Source organism: Salvelinus sp. IW2-2015, linkage group LG14 (assembly GCF_002910315.2).
Source record: "Salvelinus sp. IW2-2015 linkage group LG14, ASM291031v2, whole genome shotgun sequence".
NCBI lineage: Eukaryota > Metazoa > Chordata > Actinopteri > Salmoniformes > Salmonidae > Salvelinus > Salvelinus sp. IW2-2015.
The window spans coordinates 4,768,396-4,795,273 of record NC_036854.1 but is presented as its reverse complement, the minus strand read 5'-3'; the positions used below and the strand labels follow the sequence as shown (position 1 = coordinate 4,795,273).

Below are 26,878 nucleotides of genomic sequence, written 5' to 3'. Positions count from 1 at the left end.
CCCTGCTTCCCTCCCGGCAGTGATCTGTCCCTGCTTCCTCCCCTGCCAAGTGATCTGTTACAGATTACTGCAGGGAAGGGAGCAGGGACAGATCACTCTAGGGGAGGGAGCAGGAACAGATCACTGCAGGGGAAGGTATAGGGACAGAGAAAGGTAGGAACAGATCACTGCAGGGGAAGGTAGGCACAGATCACTGCAGGGGAGGTAGGGACAGATCACTACAGGAGAAGGTAGACAGATCACTGCAGGGGAGGTAGGGACAGATCACTACAGGAGAAGGTAGACAGATCACTGCAGGGGAGGTAGGGTCATATCACTACAGGGGAAGGTAGACAGATCACAGCAGGGGAGGTAGGGACAGATCACCAAAGGAGAAGGTAGACAGATCACTGCAGGAATGGTAGGGACAGATCACTGCAGGGGAGGAAGCAGGGACAGATCACTGCAGGGGAGGAAGCATGGACAGATCACTGCAGGGGAGGAAGCAGGGACAGATCACTGCAGGGGAGGGGGCAGGGACAGATCACTGCAGGGGAGGGAGCAGGGACAGATCACTGCAGGGGAGGGAGAAGGGACAGATTACTGCAGGGAAGGGAGCAGGAACAGATCACTGCAGGGGAGGGAGCAGGGACAGATTACTGCAGGGAAGGGAGCAGGGACAGATCACTCTAGGGGAGGGAGCAGGAACAGATCACTGCAGGGGAAGGTATAGGGACAGAGAAAGGTAGGAACAGATCACTGCAGGGGAAGGTAGGAACAGATCACTGCAGGGAAGGTAGGGACAGATCACTACAGGAGAATGTAGACAGATCACTGCAGGGGAGGTAGGGACAGATCACTACAGGAGAAGGTAGACAGATCACTGCAGGGGAGGTAGGGACAGATCGCTACAGGGGAAGGTAGACAGATCACTGCAGGGGAGGTAGGGACAGATCGCTACAGGGGAAGGTAGACAGATCACTGCAGGGGAGGTGGGGACAGATCGCTACAGGTGAAGGTAGACAGATCACTACAGGGGAGGTAGGGACATATCACTACAGGGGAAGGTAGACAGATCACTGCAGGGGAGGTAGGGACATATCACTACAGGGGAGGTAGGGACAGATCACTACAGGAGAAGGTAGACAGATCACTGCAGGGGAGGTAGGGACATATCACTACATGAGAAGGTAGACAGATCACTACAGGAGAAGGCAGACACAGATCACTGCAGGGGAGGTAGGGACAGCACTACAGGGGGAGGTAGACAGATCACTGCAGGACAAGGTAGACAGATCACTACAGGAGAAGGTAGACAGATCACTGCAGGGGAGCAGTAAGTAATCAGACTTCAGCAAAACGTTCTGTAATATGATCAGGGTTATAATTCATAATCAGTCGTGTGCCTTTGATCTCTCTCCATCTGTCACACACAAGTAGGCACACACACACACACACACACACACACACACACACACATGGATTAGAGTGTTGGAGGAGCAGCTGAGTGAATGCCTGCTGACACCAGAGTGATAGTTGACACACGGAGTGACAGTTGACATCCGGAGGGACAGTTGACATCCTGAGGGACAGTTGACATCCAGAGGGACCGTTGACATCCAGAGTGACAGTTGACATCCAGAGTGACAGTTGACATCCAGAGGGACCGTTGACATCCAGAGTGACAGTTGACATCCCAGAGTGACAAGTTGACATCCAGAGTGACAGCTGACTTCCAGAGTGACAGTTGACATCCAGAGTGACCGTTGACATCCAGAGTGACAGTTGACATCCAGAGTGACAGTTGACATCCAGAGTGACAGTTGACATCCAGAGTGACAGTTGACATCCAGAGTGACCGTTGACATCTGGAGTGACAGTTGACATCCAGAGTGACAGTTGACATCCAGAGTGACAGTTGACATCCAGAGTGACCGTTGACATCTGGAGTGAATGCATCTTGAGTGTGTGTATGTATGAGAGTAGAATATCATAAGGATCTTTAAACAGCCATCAGATTAAAATTAGAGCACCGCTTCTATAATTCCCTCAGAGTTCCACAGTACACTGGACGCAGTAGGTGTCACACGGTCAGGTCAGAGCTTTGAGGTCACAGAAGCACCAGTAACCAGACACCAGTGTGCATTCCCAGTGACTCTGTGGAAACCGGACACCATCTTTGGATCTAGAGGGCATGGCATGGAGGCCATCCTAACAGTGTATAGACTTTTCTCTTCATGCACATACTGTAGATGTCCATTCTTTATCTCTAGGGCCTGGAGTTCACCTGGTCAGGTCTTGTGGTTGGGAAAATCTCCTGGTATTATCCAATACCCGCTGGATTGTACAGTATATGCAGCGGATTTCCAATAAAAATGAACCAGTGACCGTATTCTTGAATGGACTTCACCCATTCACCTCTGGAGTCTACCACCCGTGGGTCCTCTAATCTCAGATCATAGAAATCAGTGTAAAATCACAAGGATTCATCTCAACTTCCCAATGGAAAAGGGTCATGTTATTTGGTGCATTATGCTGGTGTGGGTGGGGGGTTATGGGAAGGAAACCAATGTAAACTAGGGGACAAATGTGAACAGATGATGTAAGGGGGAGGAAGGGGCCACCCGTTCTGGGACCTATACTTCTCACCAAAAACATAATAGAGATGAAATGACCTGTGTTTAATATCAAGGATGAGTATGATGATGAAATAGTGTCAGCATTTGGAGTTGTCGAGATAATGGCCAAGCTAAAACCATCTCCAGAATAATCTCACTCCTCTACTGAATGAGCAGGGACCCTGGGCGTCTTTCTTTTGGTGTTTTTTAGAGTCAGTAGATAGGCCTCTTTAGTGTCCTAAGTTTTCATAACTGTGACCTTAATTGCCTACCGTCTGTAAGCTGTTAGTGTCTTAACGACCAATCCACAGGTGCATGTTCATTAATTGTTTATGGTTCATTGAACAAGCATGGGAAACAGTGTTTAAACCCAATACAAGGAAGATCTGTGAAGTTATTTGGATTTTTACGAATTATCTTTGAAAGACAGGGTCCTGAAAAAGGGAAGTTTCTTTTTTAGCTGAGATTATATAGCAGCACTGTTTTCTGCTCTATGAAAAATCTACCCTTCTGTTCATTAGCAACTCTTGGCCTGTTAAAATCACACCTGTTCATTATCTCACCTGCGGCGGCATGGCAACGCCTGACTAAACAGCTGTAGAATGCTGTAACTGCTCTGCAGAGCTAGCGAAATTGTGTTGTTTATACAGTGTTTGATAAAGAGCTCTGAAGATACCTCCCTTGTTGAGGTAATGTCTTATCGATGTTGGAATTAGAGGTCCTCTTGTTGAGGTAATGTCTTATCGATGTTGGAATTAGAGGTGCTCTTGTTGAGGTAATGTCATATCGATGTTGGAATTAGAGGTCCTCTTGTTGAGGTAATGTCATATCGATGTTGAAGTAGAGGTCCTCTTGTTGAGGTAATGTCTTGCCAGCCCTTCCCCCACACACTGTCTCCATGGGAACTGTGAACCACCCTAGGTTTCTTAGTCTTAGAAATCCATCATTACCATAAGGTTGACACCTCCACAGACACCTTAACACCGACATACCAAGTACAGTACAGAACACACCTGACATTATTTCATCGCCACAACAAACATGCACTGGGCACATATTCATAAAGCGTAGGAGTAGGAGTGCTGATCTAGGATCAGTTTTGCCTTTTGGATAATAATTAATAAGAGGGGGGACCTGATCCTAGATCCTCACTCCTACTATGAGATGCTTTATGAATACGGGCCCTGAACATCAATACTTCCCATCTCATATATTTTTGAAAGATGGTTTTAGAGGGAGAGAGATATTTAAGGAGAGTAAGAAAAACACTGCCTGAACAACAACCATCAAAGAGAAAAGGAATTGCTGATTTTGGCATCATTCCTCACAATTCYCATGGTGTGCTTCAGCTGTGACACGAAGGTCATCCTTGTGATTTATAATACAGAGGGAGAGGTTATATGCTTGTAAATCTTCTCTTTGAGGATACTACTGTAGAAGCCCCCCCCTCCCCCCCACTGGCAATCAAAGAGTGAGGAGAGGAGATAGGAGAGAGCCCATGGAGGAGGCCACAGCTGGGAGACTCTAGTCCTTTCTGCCTGGCTGGCCTGGTAGTCTGTTGGGGTGGGTGTTGCCGGGCAGATCTGGCTGCCTTTGAAACCTCTCCATAACTCATGAAATCAGAAACTGATCCAAGTGATCCATTGCAATGGCTTTAGTGTTTTATGAGAAACTAACGCGTCGTGTTCTCTTTGACAATGTTTGGCATGAATACTAGTAAACAATCTAACAGAGGGAGCTTTGGTAATTCCTTAACTTTATTGCCGTCACAGCATGTGCAGTACTGAGCTGGCCATCATAAAGCACTGAGCTGGCCATCATGAAGCACTGAGCTGTCCATCATAAAGCACTGAGCTGTCCATCATGTCATTTGATGTCTTCTTCTTGAATGACACTAATGCCACAACACAGGACTCTAAAATGTATCTGACTGAAGTAAAAATGTTGACAACACAGAAATACCTATCTCTGCTTTGATAGCACTTCCTGTGGACCTAAAGGAAGTTAATGTCAGATTCCGATGAGCTGGCTGCTTATTCAAACAACTGAGCGCTGCTAAAACTGTACACACACACAGTCTTGTACAGCTAACCTTGTGGGGACACACAATTCAGTCCCATTAAAAATCATATTTTCCTTAACCCTAACTGATACTCTTACCCGTAACCTTAACCCTAACCCAAAAACCTGACCTTAACCCTAACCCTAACCCTAAACCTAACCCTTACCCTAAACCTAAACCCTAGCTCCTAACCCTTACTCTAAAACTAACCCTAGCTCCTAACCCTTACCCTAAAACTAACCCTAGCTCCTAACCCTAAACCTAATTCTAAGCCTAACACTTATCCTAACCTTAACCCTAAACCCCGTAGAAATAGCATTTGACCCATTGGTCAAACTGTTGTTTGTTTATTATTAATAGTATAATAGTTAAACACGTCCACACAAACACACACACACACACACTCTGCTAACACCCACTTGACTGTATTTGAAGTGTGGCCCCGCTGCCAACCAGCCAGCCTAGGTGGTAGTGACGCGCTGGGTGGGCCGAGTTGACAGCATGACATTGCATTATCATTATTGTCTTTGCTGTTCCACCTTGTTTGGGCTCTAACTCCGTGAACCCCTGTAACCTCATAAATCCTTAATGTCATGGGCACCATGCCCAGGGCCGTGGTGATGGCTCCAGTGGGCACCCTGCCCACACAGGGAGCTCCAAGTCCTGGCAGTGCCAGGAGAACCTCGCTCTCCTTCCTTCCCACTCCTTCCCTCTCCTTCCCTCTTACCTGGCCATCATCACTCCATGTTAGGTGTTCATTGATGTATATACTGATGAGCTGTCTGAGATGGACCTGCTTACTTCAGAAGAGTGTGTAAATTCACACTAGATGTGGGAACAAATGCAGAAAGACAACCACTCTCTTTCAAGTCTTTGTGTTATTAGGAATTGCACTCTAAACGTATGCTGAAGCAGCTCTCTGTAGGAAATATAGTTACAAAATAAACAGAAGACCTTATGAATATGAAGTAAGAGCTGTTGTTCTCCTTTAGTGTTTCTATTAGAGGAATAGCCCCTATTAGACAGTGAAGTGCAGTGCAGAAGTGAAACACACACACACACACACACACACAGTATTTATGCGTGTGACCAGGCCTCAGGCACTTCAACATCAGATCTGTCTTCTATTCCCATGGTTGCTTTGATGTCTTAATCTGCTCCAAACCAGAGACAGACCCTCTCAGTGTTGGACATAGTGGCAGGTAGAATACTAGACACATGGAACACTCTTAGAGAGGAGGATCCATGTAGAATACTAGACACATGTAACACTCTTTGAGACGAGGATCCATGTACTATCTTTGATGTTTCTACTTACGTTTGAGGAAATGGTACACTCTTGGGGAAAAAGGTGTTCCAAATGGGTTCTTCGGCTGTCCCCATAGGAGAACCCTTTTTGGTTCCAGGTCGAACGTTTTTTTGGTTCCCAAAACAATTTTTGGACCCCAAAACAATTCTACCTGGAACCAAAAAGGTTTCTTCAAAGGGTTCACCTATTGGGACAGCCAAAGAACCCTTTTAGGTTCTAGAGGGCACTTTTTTTCTAAGAGTGTCGGCAGCTTGGCTGGGTTTCTCATCTTGGAAGCTCTGAAGATGAGTGATGATTGTGTATGATCATAACACATATTCTCATGATAAAAAAATGAAATGGACAGTGATTTTTTACGGTTGTTTATGGTCAAAAGTTTATTTTGGAAGAATGATCTGAATTCATACATTTTTAGAGAAGGCCTCTCTGAAAGACAGTCCATGGATCACTTGTGTGTGCTGTAAGCAAGTTTAGTATGAATATTTATGTTGGGTGGCTATGTACTGTATCTAAAGGAGCTCTGAGTGGTTCCTGCTGGGTTGTATAATCTCTGGAGGAAACACACACACACACACACACACACACACACACACACACACACACACACACACACACACACACACACACACACAATCTGCATGTTGTAATAGAAACAAACAGTCGTCTTTACAATCACTGCAGCTCTAAATGTTTTATTTTGTTAGCATCGGCGCTAAAAGTAGCACGCATGATGAACAGCAGTCAGATGATGACGCCTTTATTAAATATTTATTAGCCGCATTAATGTGATATTAACATACACCATCACTATGCCTCTAGATAAACAGTTGGAAGCATAACATGAATTGCCAAAATGAATCTTTATTAATTTTCCTTTAGTGTTTGTCATGCATATCTGAATGAAAGGTGCACTGTTTAGAGTGTAAACAGGGCATATCTTTTTAGATATGTATGAAAAACAGTAAGACATTTCTATAAAGGCTGTGGATTGGAGATTCATATTTGCTAGATAGACATTCAGAAAATACAAGGACATCATGCAGCCAGTGTGTGGTCAGACTGAGGTTCAGTGTAGCTATATTTAGCCGTAGCTAAGTACTTCCTGTTACCAGTCGGAGCCTGTCCTGTGTTCTCAGATAGCCTTTCATGAAGGTTACAAAGGGAAATGTTAGAAACCACTAATCCAATACACCAACTGCTAAGCTGCATCTGTCTGACTGACAGACTGTCAGACAGACAGACAGAGAGGAAGCAGGAATAGGCCATTAGCCAGCCGATCCAACCGAGCAGAGCTTGTTGCGTGTCGGAGAGTTGGTGGAGCATCTAAAGTCGCTGCTGAATTTGATATTGATCTGTCAGGGCCTTGGTGCTTCCATTTCTGCTCCTCAGAGTTGCTGAGTCATCTTGGCAGCCATACCTGTCCACCAACACTCCAGCCCCTCCCCATTCTTGCACCCCGCATCATGATTCGTTAGCTGGGGAGAGTCCGACTCTGGGGAAACGGGTTTCAGTGTTCAGCACTTTTCTCCGTGACCTTGTGGGACACTTGTGGGACATTTCGGCTTCCGACAGACCTGAACCTACTCATTCTCTACGGCAGATGTCCTCAACTGGCAGCCCGCGGGAGATAAGGCCTGGCTTGCATTCGACATTCCAAAGGTGTTCAACAGGGTGGAGGTCAGGGCTCTGTGCAGGCTAGTCAAGTTCTGTCACATCGATCTTGACAAACATTTCTGTATGGACCTCACTTTGTGGACGGGGGCATTGTCATGCTGAAACAGGAAAGAGCCTTCCCTAAGATGTTGTCACGAAGTTGGGAGCACAGAAGCATCTAGAATGTCATTGCATGCTGTAGCGTTAAGATTTCCCTTCACTGGAACAAAGGGGCCTAGCCCGAACCATGAAAAACAGCACCAGACAATTATTCCTCCTTCACCAAACTTTACAGTTGGCACTATGCATTGGGGCAGGTAGMGTTCTCCTGGCATCCACCAAATCCAGATTCTTCCATCAGACAGCCAGGTGGTGAAACATGATTCCTCACTCCGGAGTCTAATGGCGGTGAACTTTACACCACTCCAGCCGATGCTTGGCATCGTCCTTGTTGATCTTAGGCTTGTGTACGGCTGCTYGGCCAAGGACACCCATTTCATGAAGCTCCCGACGAATAGTTATTGTGCTGACGTTGCTTCTAGAGGCAATTTGGATCTCTGTAGTGAGTGTTGCAACCGAGGACAGATGATTTTTATGCGCTATGTGCTTCAGCGCTCGGCGGTCTCGTTCTGTGAGCTTGTGTGACTTACCACTTTGCGGCTGAGCTGTTGTTGCTCCTAGATGTTTCCCCTTCACGATAACAGCATTTACAGTTGACCCGGGCAGCTCTAGCAGGATAGAAATTTGACGAACTGACTTGTTGGAAAGGTTGCATCCTATGACCGTGCCGCGTTGAAAGTTCCTGAACTTTTCAGTACGGGCCATTTTACTGCCAATGTTTGTCTATGGAGATTGCATGACTGTGTGCTCGATTTTATACACCTGTCAGCTACGGGTGTGGCTGAAATAGCCGAATCCACTAATTTGAAGGGGTGTCCACATACTTTTTGCCATGTAGTGTAAATTATTGCTTTGGAAAATGGTAGCACCAGGGGCCAATCTATTGCCCTTTGTTATTGATTCCAACTTCCTGTAGATGTGTGGTCTACTTGACTAATTGCTCGTCAATACTTTTTGAATATGCAAAGGTTGTTTATTTTTGTATGTTGCAAATGAAACCATAGATAATAATATAGTAGCATACCATTTACATGGAAACCACAGTGATTCAAATCAAAGATGACAACAGCCTTTACTGGAATGAAAGCTTTCAAAATGAAGAGAATACTTTATAGATATGGTCATGTTTATATTTATGTACATATATGGCACTTGATGACATGAAAATCAATTTCCCCACAAATAAAAGGAATGGGCGCTTGGGTGTAAATAAAAAGTCAAGAAAAAAGTCAGCATTTGCAGCACCCCCCCCCCCCCATTCCCCAATGGAGTGATCACATAGGTTAAGGTCAATGGTGCAAACTCAGGCAACCAAAACAACTTATAGTGCTAATGTCATTGATCTATCTGACAAATATTTGAAATGAGTGATCTAGCCTACTAGAAGAATGAATATGCATTTGTGTACATTTGAGGAATATTGACCCTAAAACTGTCAAATAATGTGTGTGTTTCGTGCCTATAATGGTATGTGGAGTTTAAAACCGGCAGAATGTCATTAAAAGACGTCACAGCACAAATCGGATATATTTTGCCTCATTATTCATATTTAGTGCAAGTATTTGCTCCATGTTCAACTGCTGAAGTGAACGACAGAGTGAATATGTGAACACAAATTAAATGCTTTTAAGAAGCACTTTACAAAATATAGGATATACCATACTAAAAAGTTGCATCAGTGCCTTCTCGTATGTGTGTATATATGACAAACAAACGTTTTGGTCCGTTTGTTTTTTACTTATCCATAAAATACAAATAAAATCGATATACCCGACCTACTTCGCAAACGAAGTCGGTGAGATAAAATATCTACCACATTATTATTAAATATATGTGAATTCTTTGTAGGCTACAATTGTTCCATTCAGTTGTATTGAAATCGACAGCTACACATAGGCAGAGTCACTTGATTGAGTGCGGCCGAAATTGGGCATGCTCATTCTAGGCAAGTCTTTGTTACGGATCTCGTAGATGGACTTCCTCCTGGCCTGCACGCCTTTGACAGCTACTTTGATCTTCTTCCATCCAAGATGATTGAGTTCAGCCAAGTTCAGGAGCACACAGACGCCACTGACCGCAAACATGAAGACCAGAAACACTGTCTTTTCCGTGGGCCTTGAAACGTAGCATTCTACATCTTTGATGCAGGGGTATCGATCACACTCATATACCGCGGGGACATTGAATCCATAGAGGAAATATTGACCCACCAGGAACCCTATCTCTAGCGCGTTTCGGAAAACCACTTGGATGATGTAGAATCTTGAGATTCCCTCCTGCCTCCTCATTTTAGACTTTCCACTAGTTCTCATGGCCGAATTTGGGATGTCCTTCACCTCCAAGCAGTCGGGCTCGGCTTCTTTGGTGGAGTTCTCCGTGTTCTGGAGTACTCCATTTACAATGGTGTTTTTGATCTTTTTGCTGTCGTCTCTTTTGATGGAATCATGGCGCTTGTCCAAGGAGAGGAACACGGTGGAGTACCCCCGCTCCAAACGCTCCTTCTGCTTGGCGGACTGGTGTACGGAGTAGGTGATGAAACAGAGACTGGGGGTGCACACCAGAATAATCTGAAACACCCAATATCTGATATGGGAAATGGGGAACGCCTTGTCGTAGCAGGCCTGGTTACAGCCGGGCTGTAGGGTGTTGCACACAAACATGGACTGCTCGTCATCATAGACCGTCTCTCCAACGATCGCAACGATTAGAATCCGGAAGATCACCACCACAGTTAGGAGGATCCTACAAAACAAACAAGTACGAAAACAAAAATGTCTCAGTTCAGATGTGCAGAGATGATAGGCTTGATTGTTAAACAAACAAGATATAGAGACAATTAGCGATTGCAAAGTAAAGCTGGCTCTAGTGTAGGCTACTAAGCAGACGCTAAATGGGAGCTATCCAGTGCTGAAAGCCACCAGCCAGTTCTCTTCTAGAAGGAAAGCACCACARTGTTTCATCTCAAGTGACAGCTCTGTTATCAAATGATTCCCTATTGGTTCACATTTTTTGCATATTGTCATGAATCTTTGTTGGGGTTTTAGCGTTTTTTTTTGTACAGTTCTTTATACACAATCACTTTCAGCACTTGATCAAACACACACTCCTGCTAACACTTTTACAAAGTATCCTCACTTTCCCTCTTACCTTCCGATCATAGTAGAGTGCTGTTGGACAGCCGCCTCCAAGAGACGCTCTAATATTGTCCACTCCCCCATGGTCATTCATTCGGAGACGATAGCACACCGTGCACTGTGCAAAATTCCTGTGGAATCTATTGTTTCCCGTGTTTTACTCCAGATGCTCCAGCTACTGGATAATGCATTGGTAACCCACCGCTTCTGCGTTCGCTCATGCCTTCCACCTTCTGCGCCTCTGCTAAAAGCTCACTCGACAACCCAAGCACTTTTGCTCGCGCGAGCCTGAGTGCTGATTAGTAGAAAGCCCTCCTATTTTCGACCGTGCGCGCCGGACGGTATGTCGCGCGGTGCTTGAATGGAGGGCAGTTGAGTTTAATGTTGTTGGAGAGCTAATCCTGCTTTAAGTATACTCCCCTTGCGTCACGCGCGGACAGGTTGGTGGAGATTGGCAGAAAGAGACACCATGTTTTTGACTTTCATTGTTCTCCAAATATAAGGCGGGAATGTAGCATATTAATATGTAATAAAAATGATTGGTCATAAACTCAAATCACGGGGGATGTCTGTCGCCTGTAAGACCACCACATGACAGTGACAGAACGAGTAGTGGCCGAGAGAGAGACAGAGAGAGAGACTATAGGTCTGGTCTGTATTCTCTGTAGGCCTATTCTGTATTCTGACTATTATTGTTGTCATGATGGAGGCTACAACGTCTAAGCTGCTTCTGTCTGGAGAGACTATATTGAAACATGCCTGCATCGGTTGTTGATGTACCATGATATCCTACACTGGTGTCTGTATAAAAACAGATGTTGCAGTCTGTCAGGCAAAGCAACAATATATTACCTTACAGTAGCCTAAGCATTTGTTTGTATTCAAAGCCGCAATAATTCCTTAGCCTATACACTCCCAGCCAAGTTTATCTATTTCGGTTGAGTAATCGCTTTAAAGGGTTTCCTCAGAGGGCCTAAAGAAACAACTTAGTGGGCAGCCTCGAGTAGTTATTTTTTAACATATCACATTGTCCTGTACTGTACAGTGTGCGTGACTGGACTTAACATGTAGCGTACTAATCTCACTAGCAGGAATTAGTTAAACCTGTATTGTGAATGGATAGCCTATGAGTAAACAGATACAGTATGTCATTATAATTATAATACAACAAATACCAATATGCAGATGATTGACGAGATGACAAAGTGCGGTATTATACAAGATCCCAGTCTTTTTATAAAGCAAATAAATATCTACATATTGCACTTGGGTGTAAACAAACTGTACATCATTGACAAAACATAAAACAGAGGCCTGTCTGGAGTTGAAACTTGCATATGGGTCATAAACAACATATCCATAGGCGGAGGTAATGTAAACAGATTTTTCATCCGTGGTCGTCTGACTGTCTCTGGGGGGAGCGATGGGCAAGTGGGGAGCTTAGAAGCACTTCCTGTGGACGATGGAGGGGCCTGCCTCATCGTACTCCTGCTTACTGATCCACATCTGCTGGAAGGTGGAGAGAGAGGCCAGGATGGAGCCGCCGATCCAGACCGAGTACTTACGCTCGGGGGGAGCGATGATCTAGAGAAGGGGGAAGAGTAAAACCGATAAGCAAAAGTCCTCTCAATATGTACTGCTTTATAATGCACCATACAGTTCATCATTTGTTCAAATTAGCATATAATGCATTATAAGGAGAATATAGGTGTTACTGTGATTGGTTATTAGAAGGCTGTGATTGGTCATTAGAAGGCTGTGATTGGTCATTAGAAGGCTGTGATTGGTCATTAGTAGACAGTGATTGGTCATTAGAAGGCTGTGATTGGTCATTAGTAGGCAGTGATTGGTCATTAGTAGGCTGTGATTGGTCATTAGTAGGCAGTGATTGGTCATTAGTAGGCTGTAATTGGTCATTAGTAGCTGGGATTGGTCATTAGAAGGCTGTGATTGGTCATTAGAAGGCTGTGATTGGGATTGGTCATTAGAAGGCTGTGATTGGTCATTAGTAGTCTGTGATTGGTCATTAGTAGGCTCACACGGACATTGTGGTCAGGTTGGTCTTAGATGTTCAGTTTGTGGACTTCAGTGAGAATAATATTGACCTTGATCTTCATAGTGCTGGGGGCCAGGGCGGTGATCTCCTTCTGCATACGGTCAGCAATACCAGGGTACATGGTGGTTCCTCCTGACAGGACGTTGTTGGCGTACAGGTCCTTACGGATGTCAATGTCGCACTTCATGATGCTGTTATAGGTGGTCTCATGAATACCAGCAGACTCCATACCTGGTGAGATAGAAGAGAACAAGTTGTAAGCGAATGCTCTGGATGAGAAGTCACCCATGTAGGCCTAACTGGTGCTGAAATGGACAGCTCCCTCATTGCTTCAATATAAACGCACAGTATGTTTGGCAGCAGTTGGTATAATGGCTTATGTAGCTGCTATAAAGGATATATAAGATCACACAGGGAATCCTTTCTTGTCTCTTAAAGAGGTTAAAAAAAAATGGGTTTGATTGGACAGTGAGCTGCACGATGCTTCTAAGATACCTACCGATGAAGGAAGGCTGGAAGAGGGTCTCAGGGCAGCGGAAACGCTCGTTGCCGATGGTGATGACCTGACCGTCAGGCAACTCATAGCTCTTCTCCAGAGAGGAGGAGGAGGCAGCAGTGGCCATCTCATTCTCAAAGTCCAGGGCCACGTAGCACAGCTTCTCCTTGATGTCACGCACGATCTCACGCTCGGCTGTTAGAATAGAAGATTCAAAGTTTTGCAGTTTGGTCGAGAAGGTGGATAACGAATTATGACCGTACCATTCAATATCAAACATAGCAAATACGTTTATTCTCAGGAATGATGGACTCACCAGTGGTAACAAAGGAGTAGCCACGCTCTGTCAGGATCTTCATCAGGTAGTCAGTGAGGTCGCGACCCGCCAGATCCAGACGCATGATGGCGTGAGGCAGAGCATAACCCTCATAGATGGGCACGTTGTGGGTCACACCATCACCAGAGTCCAGAACAATACCTAGAACATGAGGCAGAATACTATGTAAACCATGGAAATAGAATAGGACAGCTTTATGTTCATCTTAATGGTGTAAACTACGATTCATGTAATGAAAGGTTGCATGAGACACAATAATGCACTGGATCTGAATTGTATGTTAATGTATTTCTCCTCTGCTCGTTTCTCACCAGTGGTACGACCGGAGGCGTAAAGAGACAGCACGGCCTGGATGGCCACGTACATGGCGGGGACGTTGAAAGTCTCAAACATGATCTGGGTCATCTTCTCCCTGTTGGCCTTGGGGTTGAGGGGGGCCTCAGTGAGCAGGGTGGGGTGCTCCTCAGGGGCCACACGCAGCTCGTTGTAGAAGGTGTGGTGCCAGATCTTCTCCATGTCGTCCCAGTTGGTGATGATGCCGTGCTCGATGGGGTACTTGAGGGTCAGGATACCTCTCTTGCTCTGGGCTTCGTCTCCCACGTAAGAGTCCTTCTGTCCCATGCCTACCATCACACCCTGCAGGGGAAGAACGGAAACAAACTTAGTCAAAACACAATTCCTCAAAGTCAAACACAGGGACAGATAGTTGTAAGCTACAATAGCATAGGACATTCATTCATTCATTTATTCATTCATTCATTATTTTTCTTCCTTTGTGTCTTTCTTTCTTTCACAATTCAATGGTCTAGTGCCCTCAAACGCAACTCTGGACCTTGAAGCCTGTTCCACTGTCTTTTTTCATTGTTGCCCTCTAATCAGGGAATGATTTAGACCTGGGACACCGGGTGGGTGCAAAACATGATCAGGTAGAACAGAAATCCAGAACTCTTAGGGTAAGAGTTGAATACCCCTGGTTAGGTAAAATAAAATTGTGAGCAGATAACCAAGGGTAATGCATAATGTATAGACAATTAAGTCTGGAAAAACACCCAGTTTGATGGATGTMTGATGTATCCTCATAAATGTTTCATTTGATTTTCATGCTGTGAAGTTTACCTGATGACGGGGGCGACCAACGATGGAGGGGAACACAGCGCGAGGTGCGTCATCTCCGGCAAAGCCAGCCTTCACCAGACCCGAGCCGTTGTCGCACACAAGTGCGGTAGTCTCGTCGTCGTCACACATGATGTCAGCTGCGTTTCTTTTGTGATAAAACGCACATTAGTCTAAGTAGTATAGGCTACAGGTCATATACAACAGTGTTTCCCAACTCCGGTCCCTGAGTAGCCCCAACAGTAGCCTACATATTTTTGTTGTGGCCCCGGGAAACACTGGCAGGCTAACGTTGTACAGTATAGGCTACAGCACACAGGCCACACAAGTCTAACAAACTTGTTTTGAGTAATGATTTATCTCTTTTAAAACCCTATAGCGAGCACCACAATGTCAAATAACGTATTATTCATCAAATAATAATAATGAACTGCAGATTAATATTCCATCATCAATTTCGCTTTTTCGTCTGAACCTGATGGAAAACAGACTAGTAAATAGAACTCTCTGTTTCCCGTATTTGAATGACAAGTTGTCAGATACTCACCAGATAAGTACCGAGTATCCTTTTCCTCTGAATGAGCAGCGGTGGTGTGGTGAGGGCAGAACCCAATTTATAGGTCTACTCACTTCTACACCCGGCAGCCTCTTTCTCCTTATTTGGATGCCAGGCCCYGTTATGAGTGGAGTGGAAGGGCGCTGAGGCTCGCGCGTTGACTCCTGAACGCCCATGTATGGAAGGGGACCCGCGCGGACAGACAGCTGTGAAGTATGAGGGTGTGAAGATGTCTGGAGGTATTCCCTCTATTTTCTACACGGCACAGTGAGTAGACATGAAGAATAATGTTATTTGCTGGCTAAGGTTTCAGCAGCAGACGTCATTCCCTCTTATAGACTTGAGCATGCCATGGATTTTAACAGGCCTTATAGGGTCTATACTTTCAGGGGTTATGTGATGTGAGGGTTAACATTTTTGCTCTTAGCAATGCCTTCTATTAAGAACAATGACTTTAGTGTTCTGTGTGTGTGTCTGTGTCTGTGTCCTGTGTCTGTGTCTGTCTGTGTCTGGTGTGTGTGTGTGTGTGTGTGTGTGTGTGTGTGTGTGTGTGTGTGTGTGTGTGTGTGTGTGTGTGTGTGTGTGTTGTGTGGTGTGTGTTTGTCACTCACTGTGACTAAGGAGAGCGTGGTTGAGGGCTTGTGTCATCCATGCAGTTGACTGTTGGTGGTGATTCCTCTTCATGTAGGACCCCATAATTACAAAGCAAAAACAGGTTTTAAGAAATGTTTGCAAAAAAAATGTTAACAAAAAAACTGAAATATGACATTTACATACGCTACCATTCCAAGGTTTGGGATCACTTAGAAATGTCCTTGTTTTCCATGAAAACATACATGACATGAGATGCAAAATGAATAGGAAATATAGTCAAGAGTTGACAAGGCTATAAATAATTATTTTAAATTGAAATAATAATTGTTTCCTTCAAACTTTGCTTTCATCAAAGAATCCTCAATTTTCAGCAATACAGTCTTGCATACCTTTGGCATTTTAGTTGTCAATTTGTTGAGGTAATCTGAGGAGATTTCACCCCATGCTTCCTGAAGCACCTCCACAAAATTAGATTGGCTTGATGGCACTTCTTACGTATCAGACTGTCAAGCTGCTCCCACAACAGCTCAATAGGGTTGAGAATCCGTTGACTCTGCTGGCCACTCCATTGTAGACAGAATACCAGCTGACTGCTTCTTTCCGTAAATAGTTATTGCATAGTTTGGAGCTGTGCTTTGGGTCATCATCCTGTTGTAGGAGGAAATTGGCTCCAATTAAGTGCCTGTCCACAGGGTATGGCATGGAGTTGCAAAATGGAGTGATAGCCTTCCTTCTTCAAGATCCCTTTTACCCTGTACAAATCTCCCACTTTACCACCACCAAAGCACCCCCAGATAATCACATTGCCTCCACCATGCTTGACAGATGGCGTCAAGCACTCCTCCAGCATCTTTTTATTTTTTCTGCGTCTCACGAATGTTCTTCTCTGTGATCCGAACACCTCAAACTTAGATTAATCTGTCCAAAACACTTTTTTCCAATCTTCCTCTGTCCAGTGTCTGTGTTCTTTTGCCCATCTTAATCTTTTCTTTTTATTGGCCATTCTGAGATATGTCTTTTTCTTTGCAACTCTGCCTAGAAGGCCAGCATCCCGGAGTCAGCATCCCGCCTCTTCATTGTTGACGTTGAGACTGGTGTTTTGCGGGTACTATTTAATAAAGCTGCCAGTTGAGTACTTGTGAGGCGTCTGTTTCTCAAACTAGACACTCTAATGTACTTGTCCTCTCACTCCTCTTTCTATCCTGGTTAGAGCCAGTTTGCGCTGTTCTGTGAAGGGAGTAGTACACAGCATTGTATTAGATCTTCAGTTTCTTGGCAATTTCTCGCATGGAATAGCCTTAATTTCTCAGAACAAGAATAGACTGACAAGTTTCAGAAGAAGGTTCTTTGTTTCTGGCCATTTTGAGCCTGTAATCGAACCCACAAATGCTGATGCTCCAGATACTCAACTAGTCAAAAGAAGGCCAGTTTTATTTCTTCTTTAATCAGGACAACAGATTTCAGCTGTGCTAACATAATTGCAAAAGGGTTTTCTAATGAACAAATAGCCTTTTTAAAATGATAAACTTGAATTTGCTAACACAACGTGCCATTGTAACACAGGAGTGATGGTTGCTGATAATGGGCCTCTGTACGCCTATGTAGATATTCCATTAAAAATCTGCTGTTTCCAGCTACAATAGTCATTTACAACATTAACAATGTGTACACTGTATTTCTGATCAATTTGATGTTATTTTAATGGACCAAAAATGTGCTTTTCTTTAAAAAACAAGGACATTTCTAAGTGACCCCAAACTTTTGAACGGTAGTGTAAGTTTTCAGACCCTTTACTCAGTATCTTGTTGAAGCACCTTTTGCAGCAATTACAGCCTCAAGTCTTCTTGGCACAAGCTTGGCACACTTGTATTTGTGGAGTTTCTCACATTATATTCTGCAGATCCTCTCAAGCTCTGTCATGTTGGATGGGGAGCGTCGCTGCACAGCTATTCTCAGGTCTCTCCAGAAATATTTGATCGGGTTCAAGGTCGCGCTCTGGCTGGACCACTCAAGGACATTCAGAGACTTGTCCCGAAGCCACTCCTGTGTTGTCTTGGCTGTGTGCTTAGGGTCGTTGTCCTTTTGGAAGGTGAACCTCTGCCCCAGGAGCAGGTTTTCATCAAGGATCTCTCTGTACTTTGCTCCGTTCATATTTCCCTCTATCCTGACTAGTCTCCTAGTCCCTGCCGCTAAAAAACATCCCCACAGCATGATGCTGCCACCACCATGCTTCACCGTAGGGATGGTGCCAGGTTTCCTCCAGATGTGATGCTTTGCATTCAGACCAAAGAGTTCAATCTTGGTTTTATCAGACCAGAGAATCTTGTTTCTCATGATCTGAGAATCTTTAGCTGCCTTTTGCAAACTCCAAGTGGGCTGTCATGTGCCTTTTACTGAGGTGTGGCCTCCGTCTGGCCACTTCACTTAAAAGGCCTGATTGGTTGAGTGCTAAAGAGAGGGTTGTCCTTCTGGGAGATTCTCCCATCTCCACAGAGGAACTCTGGAGCATTGTCAGAGTGACCATTAGGTTCTTGGTCACCTCCCTGACCAAGGCCCTTCTCCCTCGATTGCTCAGTTTGGCCAGGTGGCCAGCTCTACGAAGGGTCTTGGTGGTTCCAAACTTCTTCCATTTAAGAATGATGAATGATGGAGGCCACTGTGTTCTTGGGATCCTTCAACGCTATAGACATTTGTTGGTACCCTTCCCCAGATCTGTTTCTCAACACGATCCTGTCTTGGAGCTCTAAGGACAATTCCTTCGACCTCATGGCTTGGTTTTTGCTCTGACATGCACTGTCAATGGTGGGACCTAATATAGACAGGTGTGTGCCTTTCATAATCATGTCCAATCAATTTAATTTACCACAGGTGAACTCCAATCAAGTTGTAGGAACATCTCAAGGATGATCAATGGAAACAGGATGCACCTGAGCTCCATTTCGAGTTTCATAGCAAAGGGTCTGAATACTTATGTAAATAAGGTATTTCTGTTTTTTATTTTTTATACATTTGCCAAAAAAAAGCCTGTTTTCAGTTTGTCTTTATAGGGTATTGTGTGTAGATTGATGAGGGGGGGAAAGATGTAATACATTTTAGAACAAGGCTGTAATGTAACAAAATGTGGAAAAAGTCTGAATACTTTCCGATTGCACTGTAATGTCATGTAATGTCACATATGTGCATACATGTCATTGTAAAGTAAAATTTACTTGAATTTCCAGCATATTAAATTATTTTGATCTGTATTGGTTGCCCTTCATTTGTTATGAGTTCAACATGCTTTTATCTGTAGAAAAAATGTAGAAATTATTTGACAAATTGGGGACAGTGGGGTAAGTTTATCCATTTTTGACATTCAGCATCACTCCATCAAGGGAAATATAGTATTCTTCTAACAAAGATTTCTACATTTCAGGACCCTGTCCTTCAAAGATAATTCATAAAAATCCAAATAACTTCACAGATCTTCATTGTAAAGGGTTTAAACACTGTTTCCCATGCTTGTTCAATGAACCATAAACAATTAATGAACATGCACCTGTGGAACGATCGTTAAGACACTAACAGCTTACAGACGGTAGGCAACTAAGGTCACAGTTATGAAAACTTAGGACACTAAAGAGGCCTTTCTACTGACTCTGAAAAACACCAAAAGAAAGATGCCCAGGGTCCCTGCTCATCTGCGTGAATGTGCCTTAGGCATGCTGCAAGGAGGCATGAGGACTGCAGATGTGACCAGGGCAATAAATTACCATGTCCATACTGTGAGATGCCTAAGACAGCGCTACAGGGAGACAGGATGGACAGCTGATCGTCTTCGCAGACCACATGTAACAACACCTGCACARAATCGATACATCCGAACATCACACCTGAGGGACAGGTACAGGATGACAACAATAACTGCCCGAGTTACACCAGGAAYGCACAATCCCTCCATCAGTGCTCAGCCTGTCCCCAATAGGCTGAGAGAGGCTGGACTGAGGGCTTGTAGGCCTGTTGTAAGGCAGGTCGTCACCAGACATCACCGGCAACAACATCGCCTATGTGCACAAACCCACAATCGCTGGACCAGACAGGACTGGCAAAAAGTGCTCTTCACTGACGAGTCGCGGTTTTGTCTCACCAGGGGTGATGGTCGGATTCGTGTTTATCGTTGAAGGAATGACCATTACACCGAGGCCTGTACTCTGGAGCGGGATCAATTTGGAGGTGGAGGGTCCGTCATGGTCTGGGGCGATGTGTCACAAGCATCATCGGACTGAGCTTGTTGTCATTGCAGGCAATCTCAACGCTGTGCGTTACAGGGAAGACATCCTCCTCCCTCATGTGGTACCCTTCCTGCAGGCTCATCCTGACATGACCTCCAGCATGACAATGCCACCAGCCATTCTGCTCGTTCTGTGCATGATTTCCTGCAAGACAGGAATGTCAGTGTTCTGCCATGGCCAGCGAAGAGCCCGGATCTCAAATCCCATTGAAGCACATCTGGGAACTGTTGGATCGGAGGGTGAGGGCTAGGGCCATTCCCCCCAGAAATGTCCGGGAACTTGCAGGTGCTTTGGTGGAAAAGTGGGGTAACATCTCACGGCAAGAACTGGCAAATCTGGTGCAGTCCATGAGTAGGAGATGCTTGTCCAGTTTATGTGTCAGTTGTTGAATCTTGTTATGTTCATACAAATATTTACACATGTTAAGTTTGCTGAAAAGAAACGCAGTTGACAGTGAGAGGACGTTTCTTTTTTTGCTGAGTTTATAAACAAAAATGGAATTAGTAAAACCTAAAAGTGGACGATTTATGATGCTGTTGTGACATCCAATTTAAATGTATTTTGGAGAAATGTCGCCGGAGAAGATGGCTGCCGTTTTACAGGCTCCTAGCCAATTGTGCTATTGTGTGKTTTTTTTGCATTATTTGTAACTTATTTTGTACATAATGTTTCTGTCACCGTCTCTTATGGCCGAAAATAAGTTCTGGATATCAGAACAGCTATTACTTGCCTTTTACTGGGCAGCTCGCGGCTGTGTTTCCCTTTGTAGTCTGTAATAGTTTGCAAGCCCTGCCACATCCGACGAGYGTTGGAACCGGTGTAGTAKGATTCGTCTCCACAGTGACCCTATGTACATAATCCAACCAGAAGCCATGGAGCTGCCACTTTCAAAGAGTGAGACTCTAACCCGGACGCTTATAAGAAATCCCGCTATGCCCTCCGACGAACCATCAAACAGTCAAAGCATCAATACAAGACTAAGATTGAATCCTACCACACCGGTTCCGCAAACTATTACGGACTACAAAGGGAAACACAGCTGCGAGCTGCCCAGTGACACAAGCCTACCAGACGAGCTAAATTACTTCTATGCACGCTTCGAGGCAAGCAACACTGAAGCATGCTTGAGAGCACCAGCTGTTCTGGACAACTGTGTGATCACGCTCTCCGTAGCCGCTCTCTGTAGCCGATGTGACCTTTCAACAGGTCAACATTCACAAGGCCGCAGGGCCAGACGGATTACCAGGACGTGTATTCCGAGCATGCGCTGACCAACTGGCAAGTGTCTTCACTGATATTTTCAACCTGTCCCTGACCCAGTCTGTATACCAACATGTTTCAAGCAGACCACCATAGTCCCTGTGCCCAAGATTACCAAGGTAACCTGCCTAAATGACTACCGACCCATAGCACTCACGTCTGTAGCCATGAAGTGCTTTGAAAGGCTGGTCATGGCTCACATCAACACCATTATCCCAGAAACCCTAGACCCACTCCAATTTGTGTACTGCTCCAACAGATCCACAGAAGACACAATCTCTATTGCACTCCACACTGCCCTTTCCCACCTGGACAAAGGAACACATTAATGAGAATGCTTTTCATTGACTACAGCTCAGTGTTCAACACCACAGTGCCCTCAAAGCTCTTCATTAAGCTAAGGACCCTGGGACTAAACACCTCCCTCTGCAACTGGATCCTGGACTTCCTGACGGTCCGCCCCCAGGTGGTAAGGGTAGGTAACAACACATCTGCACACTGATCCTCAACACGGGGGCCCCTCAGGGTTGCGTGCTCAGTCCTCTCCTGTACTCCCTGTTCACCCATGCCTGCATGGCCAAGCACGACTCCAACACCATCATTAAGTTTGTCGACGACACAACAGTGGAAGGCCTGATCACCGACAACAACGACAACAGCCTATAGGGAGGTCAGAGACCTCTCCCGCAACGTGATCAAAATAAAGGAGATGATTGTGGATTACAGGAAAAGAAGGGCCGAGCACACCACCATTCCCATCGACGGGGCTGTAGTGGAGCAGGTTGAGAGCTTCAAGTTCCTTGAAGTCCACATCACCAACAAAGTATCATGGTCCAAACACACCAAGACAGTCGTGAAGTGGGAACGACAACGCCTATTCCCCCTCAGGAGATTGAAAAGATTTGACATGGGTCCCCAGATCCTCAAAAAGTTCTACAGGTGCACCATCGAGAGCATCCTGACTGGATGCTTCACCGCCTGGTATGGCAACAGCTCGGCCTCCGACCGCAAGGCACTACAGAGGGTAGTGCGTACGGCCAAGTACATCACTGGGGCCAAGCTTCCCGCCATCCAGGACCTCTATATCGGGCGGTTTCAGAGGAARGCCCTAAATATTGCCCAAGACTCCATCCACCCTAGTCATAGACTGTTCTCTCTGCTACCGCACGGCAAGCGGTACCGTAGTGCAAAGTGTATGTCCAAAAGGCTTCTAAACAGCTTCTACCCCAAGCTATAAGACTCCTGAGCAGCTAATCAAATGGCTACCTGGGCTATGTGCATTGACCCCCCCCCCCTCCTCCCTCCAATTTCATTTTTACCCGCGTAATTTGATCACTCTACAACCAGTAAAGAATTCCAGCTTCTCACAGACCCTGTTCGTTTCCTTAAGAAGCCCTCCGTTCTCCACTCATTACTTGTATTAACTGCACCTGTTTGAACTCGTTACCTGTATAAAAGACACCTGTCCACAACTCAATCAAACAGACTCCAACCCTCTTCCACAATGGCCAAGACCAGAGGAGCTGTGGTAAGGACATCAGGGATAAAAATTGTAGACCTGCACAAGGCTGGGATGGGCTACAGGACAATAGGCAAGCAGCTTGGTGAGAAGGCAACAACTGTTGGCGCAATTAATTCGAAAATATAGAAGAAATTCAAGATGACGGTCAATCACCCTCGGTCTGGGGCTCCATGCAAGATCTCACCTCGTGGGGCATCAATGATCATGAGGAGGTGAGGGATCACGCCAGAACTACACGGCAGGACCTGGTCAATGACCTGAAGAGAGCTGGGACCACAGTCTCAAAGAAAACGCATTAGTAAACACACTACGCCGTCATGGATTAAAATCCTGCAGCGCACGCAAGGTCCCCCTACTCAAGGCCAGCGCATGTCCCAGGCCCGTCTGAAGTTTGTGCCAATGACCATCTGGATGAACCAGAGGAGGAATGGGAGAAGGTATGTGGTCTGATGAGACAAAAATAGAGCTTTTTTGGTCTAAACTCACTCGCCGTGTTTGGAGGAAGAAGAAGGATGAGTACAACCCCAAGAACCCATCCCAACCGTGAAGCATGGAGGTGGAAACATCATTCTTTGGGATGCTTTTCTGCAAAGGGGACAGGACGACTGCACTGTATTGAGGGTAGGATGGATGGGGCCATGTATCGCGAGATCTTAGCCAACAACCTCCTTCCTCAGTAAGAGCATTGAAGATGGGTCGTGGCTGGGTCTACCAGAATGACAACGACCCGAACACACAGCCAGGGCACTAAGGAGTGGCTCCGTAAGAAGCATCTCAAGGTCCTGGAGTGGCCTAGCCAGTCTCCAGACCTGAACCCAATAGAAAATCTTCGGAGGGAGCTGAAAGTCCGTATTGCCCAGCGCCAGCCCGAAACCTGAAGGATCTGGAGAAGGTCTGTATGGAGGAGTGGGCCAAAATCCCTGCTGCAGTGTGTGCAAACCTGGTCAAGAACTACAGGAAACGTATGATCTCTGTAATTGCAAACAAAGGTTTCTGTACCAAATATTAAGTTCTGATTTTCTGATGTATCAAATATTTATGTCATGCAATAAAATGCAAATTAATTACTTAAAAATCATACAATGTGATTTTCTGGATTTTTCGTTTTAGATTCCGTCTCTCACAGTTGAAGTGTACCTATGATAAAAATTACAGACCTCTACATGCTTTGTAAGTAGGAAAACCTGCAAAATCGGCAGTGTATCAAATACTTGTTCTCCCCACTGTACGTGGTCTGCGGTTGTGAGTCCGGTTGGTCGTACTGCCAAATTCTCTAAAACGACATTGGAGGCGGCTTATGGTAGAGAAATGAACATTCAATTATCTGGCAACAGCTCTGGTGGACATTCCTGTAGTCAGCATGCCAATTGTACGCTACCTCAAAATTTAAGACATCTGTAGCATTGTGTTGTGTGACAAAACTGCACATTTTAGAGTGGCCTTTTATTATCCCCAGCACAAGGTGCACCTGTGTAATAATCATGCTGTTTAATCACCTTCATGATATGCCACACCTGTCAGGTGGATGCATTATCTTGGCAAAGGAGAAATGCTCACTAACACAGATGTAAAYACATTTGTGCACAAAATTTGAGAGAAATAAGCTTTTTGTGCATATGGAACATTTCTGGGATCTTTTATTTCAGCTCATGAAACATGGGACCAACACTTTACATGTTGTGTTTATATTTTTGTTCAGTGTACATTACAAACACACCCACACACCAGATCTGCAAAAGATGCTGCCCGGGAGGCTATTAACATCAAAATGAACAGAGCTGTGACTTCCTATGGTGAGAGCAGCTGTCCAATACCCAGAATGGGATAGATCGTAAGGCCATAGTTACTAGGGTTTCTAGTCTGGTAYGAGACTCTCCCTTCCTCACACATTACATTATCACTCTCTAACAGTGCTTTTTTACTGCAGTAAGCACATCATGGCAACATTGACCTATCCATTTGAGCTGTGTATGTTTTTTCCTGAGTCCCTGAACTCTGTATATGTCTTTTCTTTAGGTGTAAATGTTGGTACTGTGGCGATAGCAGCCAGATCGACCTCTTCTTATCCTCTGACACTGGGGGAAGTCATGTGACTAGATTATGTAACAGACAGCCACTAGTGCTTTACCCATAATCCCACCCACATTCTCTGTCTGAGCATCTGTCAGCTGGCCTCGGGTCTTCAGGGCTGGGATAAATGGTTGGGGGTTAGGAAGAGGGGCGTCGCGGTTAGAAATAACTGAGATGGGTTTTGCTATGTGGATAAAATGTCAGATTTATGATGTTTGTTTTACTGTATTTTGGATGCACAATAACTAGCCTATGAAGTGTAAATTTCTAACATTTATAATAAAAAGGATGAACCTTTAGTGCGCAAAAGCATGTGTATTAAGTATGGGCATGCTTGAGGCTACCAATTTACAGTAATCTATGCCCTTAGTGGTTCTAGTCATTTGTAATGATTCCCTTGTGTGAACTTCTTAAACTGCATCAGCATTAAACTTAATTTCTTTAAAAGAAGATTTCATTCTGAATGATCCTATTAGTCTATGAAGTAAGGATTACGTTTTTTTTATGTTTCTTAATCCTCTCCTATGTGCTAACTAAAAAAATAAAAAGAATCATACTGTATGCTTGGTTTTAATCTCTTATGGGTTGCTTTATGTAAATCGTTCATATATTTGTTACTTCACCGTCTGCTAGCAACTGTGTACAGAATGGTGTCATTTCCAAAGTACAATTTGTTCCAACTCTTACTGGAATTACTTTAGGTTCTGGGTTTATGATACATGTTGAGGATGACTCAGCAGGAGATATCATAGTCTGTAAGTGTAAACTACAGCTTGAAACCAACGTTTTGTGATCAATAATGTTTATGCATATTAGTCATGTTAGAATACACTTGAATAAGTAGTTCCAGAAAAAAACACCTTCTCTGCTTTGCATGCTGTGGTGAGATCTGCATAAATTAATGTATTAGCCTTTGATATTAATTTAGGCATATCCATATTCATAAATCATTGATTATGCACAAGTGTAGGCTTTCCTTTGTTGCCTAAAAACTCATATATCTAAGCCTATACCTGAACGGCAGGTAAGAGTTTGTTTGTTTTGACATCTCTTGTATTGTATAAACACTCCTGTCCTCAGTCTGGTCCGTCTTCCTCCTGTCCTCAGTCTGGTCCGTCCTCCTCCTGTCCTCACTCTGGTCCGTTCTCCTCCTGTCCTCAGTCTGGTCCGTCCTCCTCCTGTTCTCAGTCTGGTCCGTTCTCCTCCTGTCCTCAGTCTGGTCCGTCCTCCTCCTGTCAATCAGTCTGATCGTCTTCCTCGTCCTAGTCTGGTCTGTCCTCCTCCTGTCTTCAGTCTGGTCTGTCCTCCTCCTGTCTTGTCTGGTCTGTCCTCCTCCTTTCCTCAGTCTGGTCCGTCCTCCTCCTGTCCTCAGTCTGGTCTGTCCTCCTCCTGTCCTCAGTCTGGTCCGTCCTCCTCCTGTCCTCAGTCTAGTCCGTCCTCCTCCTGTCCTCAGTCTGGTCCATCCTCGTCCTGTCTGCAGTCTGATCCATCCGACCCTCATGCACCTCTCACTGTATCCAGCTACATTTGGACATTTAGGGCTCGATTCAATCTGTATCGTGGAAGTTCAGCTCTATAGCGCGATTGGAATTTAATGGCAATGTTCCCTTCTTCGTGAAGACTGCATTCACGGTAAACACTACAGATGTGCTATAGCACTGAACTCCCACAATACTGATTGAATCTAGCCCTTATTTAGACTCACCAACCATAAACAACCTTTAGATA

At 44.9% G+C, this 26,878-nt stretch overlaps 2 protein-coding genes across 2 annotated transcripts; both read right to left on the bottom strand.

Annotated features, from left to right (window-relative positions):
- Positions 1-9,201: 9,201 nt before the first annotated feature.
- Positions 9,202-11,118, bottom strand: LOC111972619 (gap junction delta-2 protein). The gene is made up of 2 exons (XM_023999636.2): positions 10,889-11,118; positions 9,202-10,483 (listed from the first exon to the last, which is right to left on the bottom strand). The coding sequence occupies exons 1-2, from the start codon at positions 10,963-10,965 to the stop codon at positions 9,628-9,630; spliced, it is 933 nt and encodes a 310-aa protein (XP_023855404.1). The 5' UTR covers positions 10,966-11,118; the 3' UTR covers positions 9,202-9,627.
- Positions 11,119-12,084: 966 nt separating this feature from the next.
- Positions 12,085-15,527, bottom strand: LOC111973043 (actin, alpha cardiac muscle 1-like). The gene is made up of 7 exons (XM_024000192.3): positions 15,425-15,527; positions 14,881-15,025; positions 14,076-14,400; positions 13,744-13,905; positions 13,431-13,622; positions 12,981-13,162; positions 12,085-12,459 (listed from the first exon to the last, which is right to left on the bottom strand). Exons 2-7 carry the CDS (start codon positions 15,007-15,009, stop codon positions 12,316-12,318), a joined length of 1,134 nt encoding a protein of 377 aa, XP_023855960.1. The 5' UTR covers positions 15,010-15,025; positions 15,425-15,527; the 3' UTR covers positions 12,085-12,315.
- Between the last annotated feature and the right edge of the window lie 11,351 nt (positions 15,528-26,878).